Here is a 12,892-nt window from a genome sequence, read left to right on the forward strand (position 1 = left end):
TGTTCAGTGTTTTCAGTGGGTCCAAACTGAACATTGGTGTTTTCATGCTTTCACCCACGTTTCATCTTTCCAATGTTGATGTGACTCCCGACATGGACACCCAACACCCAACATGGACTGCCAGACAGCCATGTTCAGTGTGAATGGTCAGAAGATGGTCTACAATTGAAGCCAGTGTTACGAATGTTCACGTCACAGTGTGATGTCAATTACTAATGACCCCATACTGCGTCAGTTTGTCAACCAACTTCAAAAGCAACATGTGACGAGGGACTTAAGGCCGCGCCTCTTCTTCAAAGCCGATTATTGTGGCACAGGGGAAAGTTCTTCTGTCTTCTCTAGTGGAATTCTCTCATTATTTCACAGCACGGCAATTATGTATGATGTTATGCGGGACATAGAGCTGATATGGATGTGTGTGTGTGTGTGTTTATGGACATTTCAATAGAACCTGTTTCATCATTGAAAACTGGGTTTGTTTCTCAATAATAAAACAATAAAAAAAACTCTGTATCTGCCACCGTGGTCTTGTGCATTGTTTGCGACGAGCTGAGCAGTACGTTCCATTTCTTCATTTTTTGTTTTATTCATTACCCATTATGTGATGGGGATGAAAGCTGATGCACCATGCTTCCGCTCACATGGTCCTCTTCAAATGGCAACCATAAAGCCTTTCTTCATGGCTGTTTTATAGTGTGAACGACAGCGTCTCCCGCCGCTTTAACTGAGATGAATGCTCAAAGCTGAATTCCCTGTGAATAACAAAGAAATCACAATGGGCGCTTTCCTCACATCGATAAAAGCAGGAGCTGAGGAAGCAAAGCCGTGCATTCCCTTCAAATGTTCCTTAAATCCATATTTAATAATGATGGAGGCACATGTTCTTCATCAAATCAGTGTTCCTCCAATCACTGGCCTGCTATGAATCAGCTAAAGCAGCCCACAATGCTTTACACATGAAAAGACTAAGAATAAAAGTGTATTTTAATGACTGATAATACTCAGCTGGGTCCCATGCTGAGAACTTCTATGAACCCTTCATTTACAAAACAAAAAGAGAAAAGCTCTACAAAGTATGCAGACAGCAACTCTCTACTCAGCCTGATCAATCCCCTCGGCTGTCCCAGTGTGTACACAAGCTGCTATTAGTGCAGGCTTGCTTCAAACAAACCTCTACCCGCAGTGCAGTCTAATGAATGAGTGACATCTGACCGCTGTAAACACCCATGACAGGTCCTCTGGGCTGTTAGCGCCACCTAATGGCCACACAGTCATATTGAAATCAGAGCCAGTACACTGTATGATAACTCAGATCCCATGACCATCTCCTTCATTGTCATCTGAATGGTGAAGCTGTTGTAATATTCGCCATACAACTCTGTCATATACTGCTTTAATGAAGTAGAAAATGGCAGCTTCATATCATATAGTTTTACAGTAGTCTGCATAGGACTATCCCTCTATATGTACACTTATAGACTTCAAGTTATAGTTAGAGCTCATTTATTATCACGAGCAATAAGGGAACGTGAACTTTTTTAATTAAATCAATGTTTATAATGAGGCCCGTGATGCTGCCTTCACGTGCTTCTCGTAAGCTCCTACTTCATTCTTCAATCGTAAATCATAATATGATTTGTGGTACATTCAAGAACTTTAGGTTGGAAATAATAACAAAATGGACCAGAAACAAGCGTAGTTTTTTTAAAGGCTTTTGATGACTTGTTTAAATCGAGCGGCACAGAGCTATTTTGTGCTGAAGAGGAGAAAATATCCATCATGCATGTAATTGATGTTTTAGACCCTTTTTGGCTCGTGACACCTTAAAATGAAGCCTACTCTTTAAAAGACAAAGAGTGAAAAGAGAAACATGCAACAGTAGTAATCATTAACATAGAATGGCAAACAATAATATATAATAATAAAATTAATCACTCGTGAAATACATCGTCACATCTCGGCAATAAAGAAAATTCAGACTTTCCCAGTGCTACTTAGCACTTTGTTGGGTCACTTACGTGCGCTCAACCTCTAATACCGATATATCCGACAGCACGTGAAGGCAGCACGAGTCACGCGTTGTTTGCCTCCCCCTGCCCAGCACAGTGCAAATATGGCGGGTGAAGGGGAGTCACTGGAGTCCTGGCTCAGTAAGTACATCCTTAGAGTCTTTTTATTTTACATAATTTATTCAAATAGCAGCTAGTTGCTTATTTGCTTTATAACCGTAGGTGTCTGAAACGTTGCTTGGCCCAACATGACAACGCTGTCCCTGTAAAATGTCCTGCTTTTCGGCAGTGTTGTCAGAAACTGACTGTCGCTGGCTACCATGGCAAAGCTGCTGGCTACTGATGGATGTCGCTAGCCAAAATTAACGTTTAATGTTTGGCTTACTTAGTAATTGGGGTCGGTAGCTAACAGCAGCCAGTAACGGACACTGACTACATTTCTATTCTCTTGCTGTCCCACATAAGCTTGGCTTTTGCTTCTGCAGCTAGCCGCCTGTCGTGCACCTGCTTCATCTCTACCTGTCAGCTTTCACTAGCTCAAGTTCAAACAGGATTTGCGACAACAACAAACTGGATCAGCTGGCTAACATAGGCGAGGTGCCTGCAGGCTTTTAAAGAATGCAGATCAACCGCTGCAGAAAGATGGATAGTATATGTCTGGGTTGGTGTAGGCTCTAAGAGGGGATAGAGCTTGGTAATCGAGGATTGACTAACTCTTAATGTAAAACACCTGTATCACAAAGCACCAGCTATGCCTACATGGGGCAGGTTAGCCAGTTTTCCTATTTAGCTGTCTATTTGCATGTCCTGAAATAACCCAGGCTCTGTGGCTCAATGTTGATGACAGACTGTATCTTGTTCTTTTTACAGACAAAGCCACCAACCCCACCAACAGACAGGAAGACTGGGAGTATATTATGGGATTCTGTGACCAAATCAATAAGGAGCTAGAAGGGTATGGTCGCATTCACTCAATACATTCAATTCTCTCCCATAACATCAGATCGCACCCATCTAATGTTACTCCTCCATGTCCCCGTTGTGGTAAAGAAATAGAATAGGCCTATTAAATCCCAAACGCTGTGTTGTTGTTGTTATTACTGGGATTGTAATAGATTGTTTCCTTCCATCATGTTTTTCAGCCCACAGATATCGGTTAGGCTGTTGGCTCACAAGATTCAGTCCCCACAGGAATGGGAGGCGATACAAGCTTTGACAGTATGTCGCTTAACTTTTTCACAGCATTTCCCATTCTGACATCCATGAGCGTAACCCCGTGCAATTCAAAGATTTTTTTTTAACTAATCCCATTTTCCTTTCTGCAGGTTCTAGAGGCTTGCATGAAGAACTGTGGCAGACGGTTTTATAGTGAAGTCGGAAAATTTCGTTTTTTAAACGAATTAATTAAAGTGGTTTCACCCAAAGTAAGTAACATAGAGGTTAAAAGCCCTCTAGTGGGGACGTGTCTGCTACTAGAAATGCCGTTTGGTGTCATTCTAAGCTGTGCGTCGATTCTTTTTCAGTACCTAGGAGACAAAGTGTCAGAGAGGGTGAAGACAAAAGTGATCGAGATGCTGTACAGTTGGACCGTCTCTCTACCGGATGAGGCAAAGATCTCGGAAGCTTATCAGATGCTGAAGACGCAGGGTAAGATGCCAGTGACTGAAAACATCTGTTACAATATGCTCATAAGACATTATAAAGATTGTGTCGTGCCTGAGACTGTTTTGAAGTAATTCTAATTTTGTCATCTTGTAGGCATGAAGCTGTCACAGTAGCTGACTGTTGTTTATTTTCAGGTATCGTTTCAGTTGACCCAGAAATCCCTCTTGATAACGCACTAATACCGTCACCTCCTCCACGTCCCAAGAACCCTGTGTTTGACAATGAGGAGAAGAGCAGGGTAAGAAGAATTATTTTGGGATGTGATCATTTGAACACTGTGTAACACGTGCATCTCTCCCTCTCTCTCTCTCTCTCTCTGTCTCTCCCTGTCTGTCTCTCTCTCGCTCTGTCTCTTTCTGTCTCTCTCTCTCTGTGTCTCAATTTTTCAATTCAGTGTGCTTTATTGGCATGACAGTTTGAAAACAAAATAGGTGAAGGATCTGGCTTGCTGCGTATTAGCTCGAGTGACTATTAGTATTTCTATGTTCATGCAACTCATATTTGTGAGGAAAAGTGAATTAACCATTGAAAACAGAGCTTCTAGAGGAGTATACATTCATACATATTCTTCATATTTTTTATCCAACAGTATTGCCCCATTCCCCCAATGTGTGACAACAGTCAAATTTTGCAGCTAATATTGCATGCTGAATCTTCTCACCACATAGATAGGGATAGTTTTAGTTAGAGTATCAGGAGAGAACGAGGATCTCTGTCTCTCATCATTGACCAATAGCTTTGCGTCCCACAGAAATAAAGGTCGTCTTAATGATGCATCTATGACATTAAAACCGCTCTTGTCGCTACAACAGTTGCATGATTGGTTTCTCTTTTCGTCCCGCTTCTCCATGTATTCCCATTCTGGCACACTATGCCCAAAACAGGTCACGTCTGCATGTTTACTTTGCGTTGCCTCAAGTTGATCTATGAATGAAGTTTGTTTTGTCAAGGCCTGGGAGCTGAGTGCGGCTTTGCTGCCTGCGGCCGGGCGATCTGTGGGAAACGGGCTTCGGTACACACTGACTGATGGCTCTGTCCTCTCCCTGCAGAGACTAGCAGAGCTACTGAAGAGCAAAAAGCCAGAAGATCTGCAAGAGGCCAATCGTCTCATCAAGAACATGGTTAAGGAGGTGAGACTGCACCGGTGGCCAAATGAAAATGCCACACTATCTAGATAGTTGTCAAGTGCGCCTCTTATAACTATCTCCCTTCTCGCAACCTTTGCTGCTGTAATTATGCTGCAGCTTCTAAGCGTATTTTTCAAATGTTAAGATTCTGTTGTAGTTAATTTTTAGGTTCTTTAGGGAAATTTGAAGTAAATGACTGTGTACGTAGCGATATGCACTTGCGACCATCCCTCAGTTTTCACCACAAAGCAATGTGTTTATACAGGCAATTAGGTTTGATGAAGATTATTAAAGTAAGCCATAACTCATCATGAGGCACTTGTCAGCACCTAGGGCATAACAGTCAGATTGTGTTTTTCTCCCAGGACGAGGTGAGAGCACAGAGGGCGACCAAGCAAAAAAGCACACTGGAGGAGGTCAACAACAGCGTCAAACTCCTCAACGAGATGCTGACTCACTTCAGCCCAGAAGACTCCACGGACGGAGACAAGGAGCTCATTAGGGTTCGTCTTCCATTAGATCCGACTCAGATGACCTTTTGGAACAGATTCAAATTTTTTTTTTTTGACACCGATTGGCCTTTCTCATAGCATTTGTTGCAGAGGTCCAAACCCTGCCCATACAGCCCCCAGGCTGCCTGAAGCAAATTACTGCTGTTGCATGTAAACTTGCGGGAATAAATGAGAGCAGCCTCATTTTGAGACTGACAAATCATGCATTGGGTGTTGAATAGGTTTCATAAGCCCTCCATTCTCGAAATTTCCTTGGCAAGTAAAAAAAAAAAATAATTCAGCTAAGTGCTCAAAGTAATTGAAAGGATTTCATTTAATAATTGAACCTGGGCTACTCTTCATACAATGATAGAATGGTTCCTCTTTAGACGCATACTAAAAACATATTTCATATCTCCCAATCTAAGTGACATCTATTATGTATGACCTGCCACTTTTTATTTTTTTCCAACCAGTGATGCTAATATGTCTGAATGCACTTCAGATGTGAATATTCAGTTTTTCTCCTCTTTTTCCAGGAGCTGTATGGTGATTGTGACAAGCTTAGGCGGACAGTGTTCCAGCTCGCTACTGAGACTGAGGACAATGACAGCAGCTTGGGTAAGAAATCCTCTAACTGCACCCTATTCATTCAGTGAACCGCATCTGATGACTTCCTCTCCCTATTCTAGTTTGAGTATAGCAAGGTTGAGTCAAGATTTCTGGAGTTCATGTGCTGACGTGAGAGCAACGTTTTACCAGAGCAGCCTGTCCACCTCTGGTCCCAGACCTGGGCACATGTTTGCCAAACATTGCATTCATTGTGAAGGATTGTTTCTGTCTAGATCTCAGGATTGTATAGACCTCGTCCCAGTCTAACCTTTGACCTAATGCACTCACCAGGAGACATCCTGCAGGCCAGCGATGACCTCTCCCGCGTCATTAACTCCTATAAGAAGATTGTGGAAGGACAGACCATCAATGGAGAGGCCGAAGAAGCACTAATGCGATCGTCAACCAGACAGGGTAAACATTACTGCTAGGGCTGCACAGTTAATCGTATACTGCGATTTTGTTTCCACGATTACTGATAGTATCATGCGCCGATACTGAAGTCTTTGTTATATTTTCAAGTCTTGTGTGTTCAGTGTGTATTATGTGTGACAAATTCTAACCTTTGAGTGCACAACGGGCACTGGACGGTTAAGATGGAGAAGCAGGCTGCTCCACTGGGAAAGAAAGAGAGAAACCTGACGTGGAAAATACATTGTCTGTCGTTTAGAGATACTTACGTTATAAACCAGATGACGACAAACAAGTACAGATTCTATGCAAAGTTTGCCTTAGGGTTGTAGCTGGGCTAATTATTTATAATTTGAATTTTGTAAATAAGGACCACACTAAGAGTAAGACTGTGAGACTGAAAAAAAGACTGCTACTTTGACAAATTGCACTGAAATAAGTGAAAATATATTTTAAGATGCAAAACAGCAATATAGTAACTTTGTTTCCTGAGACAACTCATCATGATTAATTATGGTGATCACAATATTTAACAAAATAATTGGATTGTCACTTTCACCATAATCATGCAGCCCTAATTACAGCTATTCACTGGCTTTTTGTCTGTAGCATTTCACGCCTTTTATTATGTGTGTATATCTCTGTGCACATAATGTCTGTTATCATTTTTATCCAAATACAACTAAAACATTTTTTTTCACAAATGATCATCGGTAGCTGGCTTTCCATTCAATTATTTTTATGCAAATTATGCTGAATCAAATTACTACAGCTGAATGATAAGTGCAAATTACAGCATGTTTTTCTGCTCTGTTGAGACGGAAACGATTTTTATCACGTTTGCAGCCAAAGGTTGAAATTTGTCTAGTGCAGTCTCCCAGAAATGTAACACGCACTGCTGCTCTCATGCACAAGGCACATGTCCTGGTTGCATGACCATTAGTTGGTGCATTAGAATATTGCCAATTGCATGTCTTTGTTCTTGTTTTCAGACATGAAATATGGCCGGTGTTAACAGGCACAAAAGAACAATAACAAATTGTCCAATACTAATGGATTCTTCATAGTCTTTCTGTTTTTTTTCGTGAGTGTTTCTCTGACATAGCAGCACTTTATGCTCAAAGTGTTGTTTACTCTCTTCGGCCCAAGACACTTAATTCATATTTTACGTTTTTGCAGCATTTCATACATTCAAAATTCACTGGAAATTCACTTGGACAGTTGGATGGAAACAGAAAATAAATACATCTTTGTTCTCATCCTCTCTATGTCTCTCTCTCTCTCCCTCTCTCTCTGTCTGACAGGCACCAAACCCCCCGGTAGCAGCACAACGCAGTCAGAGATCCTGATCGACCTGGCAGGTCTGGACGTCCAGAGCCCCTCTCCGCCGGACCAGCAGCCCCCAGCGTCCTCGCCCTCTATCCCTGCCGACCTGCTGTACGGGTCTGCAGCCTCCACCAACCCTCAGTCCCCCAGCCCCAGCACACCCTCCACGGCACTCTCTCTGCTAGACGGAGAACTATTATCCTTAGGTAACACATGCAGTATTGCACGTTAAAAAATCTGTACTTTATAGTTTTCCGTGACAGCGTTGCACCTTCGCTAATTGACTTCCGTTTTTGTTAGAGTTGTTTTGTATTTTGAGAAAGTCTTGTGAACATGCAGAGATAATGTTTTGTCACTGGAATGAATATATTTGTGTTCATTTCCAGGCCTTAACGACCCTGTTCCTGTTTTATGTAAATCAACCGTACCAAAACATGAAAACTTGAACGATCATTTGACATCTTTACAGGTTTGCACACTTTTTTTTACAATTCATTTACACCAATGTGAACTGTTATTTTATCGCTGATAACGGTGACTTTTATCATTTGTTCCAGGATGCCAGTCAGGATTTTGACCTTTTTGGCACCACGTCGCTTCCGGTTCCTGCGTTCTCTACATCTTCACTCTTTACAGATTCCCTCTCTGTGACTCTAGCCCCGGTCAGCCCGCCCCAGTCTTCCACCACAGCCTCCGCCTTAGCCTACCCCGGCCCTGTCTTCTCCCCCCTTCCTGTTTCCGCCGTCTCGACAACATCGGCTATAGTGCCACCGCCGGCCCTCGGTGCGGCCTTGACCGCCACAGCCCCAGCTGCTCTCCCTCAGTCATACAGCATGGCCGCCTCCTCTCTCTCCTCCCCTGCTGCTCCAGTCGTCCCACCACAGCGCTCCAGTGCGGCGTCCTTCCATCCCAGTGGTGTTGCCCAGTCTGCCTCAGCCTCTCTCAATCACAGTCTGCAGGACCTCGCCATGCTGGATCTGGGCAGTCCTAAAAAGTGAGTAATAGTTATCCCCTGCAGTGAAATTTAGGGGGAGGGACTATGGATCGGCCCTGGTCACTGATTGAATTGACGAATTGACGAAACTTCAGGGAATGATCCATGTCATTGTTCTATTCCAGCATTTTTTAAATTGCACTGATTGGCCTAAGGGGGGTGCTACAGCGTTTGTTTACTTGTTACTGATTGGCCCAAAGGGGGACTGCATCATGTTTGCTTTGATTGCCTTGTTTCAGTTTTAAACCACTCTAGGCTAGTTTTAAAACACATCCACCCACTGAGCTACTTGACAAAGTGCTTCCTGTGTTCTGGTCATGGCACATGGAATTTCAAGTGTATCTGAACTGCTTGTTGCCGGATGGCTGATTGATCTACTGGAACCCTATTGGCCCTTGACACCAAGTGATCCTTACATGGCCCCACAGCCATGCTGTGTTGAGTGAATGTTTTTTAGAATATTACCAAATGACATTCAGAGCACATGATAAAATGCTGTTTAGCGAATGTTTTTTGGAATATTACCAAATGACAGTTTAATACATGAGAGAACTTGTCTCAATTGCGACTGACCTTTTTAAAGTGCCTCGCTAAGTGTCTCATGGCCACTTGGTCAAATGTCAAGTGGCCAAGATGTTTTGCATTTGTATGAAGGCAAGTGCTGTTACCGCTCCCACTCATAATTACCAATGGTGATTGCATGATTAGGGGTCCAAGCATGAAGTGCTGGAACCCTGTGTTTAGACAGTTGATACAATCTTCCCCAGATTTGGCATGCAGCATCTCTGGACTTATTTCCTATAAGTCTTCACATAAGACTATAGGGAATAATAAATAAAGTCTTTCATTGTGTGTGTAAGCCTATGAATGAAACCTTTCATTCATAGTCTTTCATTAAGACACTGTGTGAATCTGTCATTATCCACTTAGTACGCCTGGTGTGATGGACCTTAGCAGTTTGCTGGGCATGGGCGAGGGTCTGGGCGTTGCTGCCGCCTTGTCTTCCAGTCCTGGTGTCCCCTTGTCCACACCCATCCCCCTGCTCCTGGGAGGGGTGCCGGGAGGCTCCGCTCCCCCACCTGTAACGAGTCAGGCAGATGATAGCCCTCTGTTACGCTCCCTGTCCCCCATCCTCCCCCTGAGCCAGGCCAGTCCAGCCAGGGGAGAGGAAGTCTCCCTGGCCAACGTCTTCGTCCCTCTGGACGCCATCAAGCCAAGTGAGTTCCAGGAAACGGGCTTTATGGGATTTGTTTTGTTTGTTTGTTTTTTTTTAGATTATTTTAATTACTTTTATTGCTTTGTTAAATACTATATGGTGATGGGTGACAGAAAGAATGTAGGTGAGAGAGGAGATGTCATATCACATAGTGAGTCAAATTTGAACCCATGACATTTTGAATCCATCTAGGCCTGCATCCATGTATCCTCATAAGTTAAATGAGGTACCAGGGTGTTTGAAAATGACATTTTCACTGAAAAGGCCAAACTGACAATACAAGACCAGACAAAGACAAAGAAGAAATTTGATGCTCATGTAATGTTTCGTTGTCATTATTAAACATTACGATTTGGTAAGGGCTTGATTTATAATCAAATGACAACTCAGGAGGACATTGGAGCAGGACGGACGTATTGCAGAAAACATCCAAACTAATTAACCAAGAGTATAAAATAATATATTTTGTGTACAGGAGGTAGAATGTACAGTACTTTGATGTGACACTCATAGGTTTAACATCCCTGGAGGTGAGAATGGCATACATTATTGACTTATTGATATCGTAGCTTTATCAACCATAATGGTTCAGTCAGTGCAATACCTTGAAGTGTTGGTAATCATCATGTTTTTTCCCTCTGTGTGCTGTTTTAGGTAAGGTGTGTCCAGTGACGGCATATGACAAAGACGGCATCCGAGTTCTGCTGCATTTCGCCACTGACTGTCCACCAGGCAGGCCTGATGTGCTGGTGATGGTGGCGTCCATGCTGAACACAGCCCCCCTGCCTGTCAGGAACATTGTTCTGCAGGCTGCTGTGCCCAAGGTAAAACCTGTGCATCCCTGCTATCACTGTTATCACATAGGAAGTCACGCAGTTTACATTTATGGTTAAAAGTATTCGTACAGACAGACTTTTTCCTCATAAAATTTGGCTGAAAAGTAAAGTTATGTGGGTAGACACTTGTATTTAATGTACATAGATCTTTGAATCTGCTCCTTCTCCTTCTCCTTCCCTAGTCAATGAAGGTGAGGCTGCAGCCGCCCTCAGGGCCGGAGCTGGCCCCATTTAACCCCATCCTTCCCCCCGCTGCCATCACTCAGATCATGCTGCTGGCCAATCCACTCAAGGTAGCACTCAGCTTGGAGCTTTTTGGATGTTCATTCATTTATTAATGCATTCTTTAATTTAATAATTAACAGAGCACAACAGATAAGTTATTTTCAGTTTATGTATTAATTACTCTATCCGTGTTTTTGATGTTATCCATGTTTGACATCCCATAATATGGCGCAGTATTATCCCTTCTCATCGTCTTATTTAAACGTGTACTCTCGTGACAAATGAGTCAATGACTTGGTCAGTGCACAAGGTCATGTTTATTCAACACAAAGTGCAACTGCACTAATGAGGGGGCTAAGTTAAGCCGGCAGACTAAGCGTGTGCATGTGTATGTGTTTTGCAGGAGAAGGTTCGGATGAGATACAAACTGACATTCACACTGGGAGAGCAGCCGTGCACGGAGGTGGGGGAGGTGGACCAGTTTCCACCCGCTGAGAGATGGGGGGCTCTATAGCCCTGTCTGTCCCAGCAGGCCGGCCACACACTACAAGATTTCTTTAACAGTTCGGCTGCTAAAATTGACAGTGCAGCTAAAAGTTCGAGTCAAGGTTAAGGCGGTATTAGAAAGCCTCTGAGGAAAATTGAGGTGGCCAAAATCCTGCAGTGTACCATCCAACTTAAACCTCACTGCAGTGCCAGGGGAAGCCAGCATGGTGCAGTAACACATGGCGTGAACAGGTGGAGCATAACAGGTCAACAGAGATGGTCTTGTGGGGAAAATCATTGTTTGGTACTATTTAATATTAATAAGTTATTAAGTGCTGTTACCATTAGTATGCCATTTTCCTCTCATTTAAATATTGAAATTAAATCCTGTCACCCACCCCTCAAGCATTTCAGAACTGGTTGCAGACTTGTTGCACTTTAGAATGCCAAACAGTCTTACAATATGTGGTTGAAGAGCCAAAACGTGTTGAAGAAGTGGACAGTGAAGCCGTGGTCATACCAACACGTGATTAAAAACTGAATTTTCACATGACCGTTGCAGCTGACCGTTTATGGTAACAATATTTTACGCTGAATACATTGGACTGGAGCAGACAATGGCCCTTCTGTTGCTCACTGAAAACACACTGATGGGACAGCTCATTAACAATCCGTTACCCTCTATCCACATCTGCTGTAATAGATGCCTCAAAATGACTACTGAATACTTTTACTTATCTTCTGAGTTCTTATCTTATCACTCCATTTCAGAATCTTGCTGTGCTTTTTTTTGGTTTGTCCTGTATTTTTGTTTGGGGGAGCTGAGATTATTAACCTGACATGAATTTGTTATATCTTGTTACATGATGAGTCATTGGTCAGGAGATTTTCTTCTTTCTTTCTCTTATAGATTTGATACTAATTTATTAGGGCAGATGTGTGGCCACAGTCTTTCAGTATTTAGTTATTTTTATTGATGAGTCTTGAATGTATTATTTATACTGGTTTGGATATGAAGTGTCATCAGATCTGTTAACTGTTATGGCTTCACAGTTCACTGCTGAATTCCCCTCTGCATACTCTTCTTATGACATTCACTTTCAGTATTGCAGTGAAGGCAGCACAATTGGTGTGTCCCACAGGATGTAATGTTCAGACAAGACACACTAAACTGTTTAATTATGTAGCACAAAGAGTGGGGTGGACTCTAATGAATTACATGTCTCTGTGAATACAGTCCATGCAGTTCTCCATTTGACCATACCAGGCTGTGAATCCTGGATAGCATTTTAATGTTAATCAGATAAAATGTAATGCCAGCAAGATAAATAGTGATAAATAGAGACAGTAGCCCCTTTTCCTTAGCAGGTACAGGTGGGGCTTGTAAGGGCCAGCATCAACTCTATACATTAAAGCAAGGGGAAAGTGTTTATATGGATTGTATAGACCAGCTGACAAGTCATCTCTGGCAACAATAAGCAACAAGTAATATTG

General features: G+C 42.7%; 1 protein-coding gene across 1 annotated transcript; it reads left to right on the top strand.

The window, feature by feature from the left end:
* Positions 1-2,113: 2,113 nt before the first annotated feature.
* Positions 2,114-12,298, top strand: gga3a (golgi associated, gamma adaptin ear containing, ARF binding protein 3a). The gene is made up of 17 exons (XM_071912895.2): positions 2,114-2,150; positions 2,880-2,964; positions 3,152-3,227; positions 3,335-3,433; positions 3,533-3,656; positions 3,809-3,912; positions 4,724-4,804; positions 5,167-5,304; positions 5,832-5,913; positions 6,196-6,318; positions 7,620-7,847; positions 8,028-8,110; positions 8,199-8,635; positions 9,644-9,852; positions 10,506-10,675; positions 10,870-10,980; positions 11,316-12,298. The coding sequence occupies exons 1-17, from the start codon at positions 2,114-2,116 to the stop codon at positions 11,424-11,426; spliced, it is 2,298 nt and encodes a 765-aa protein (XP_071768996.1). The 3' UTR covers positions 11,427-12,298.
* The last annotated feature ends 594 nt before the right edge of the window (positions 12,299-12,892 follow it).

This window comes from Centroberyx gerrardi, chromosome 3 (assembly GCF_048128805.1).
Source record: "Centroberyx gerrardi isolate f3 chromosome 3, fCenGer3.hap1.cur.20231027, whole genome shotgun sequence".
Taxonomy (NCBI): Eukaryota; Metazoa; Chordata; class Actinopteri; order Beryciformes; family Berycidae; genus Centroberyx; species Centroberyx gerrardi.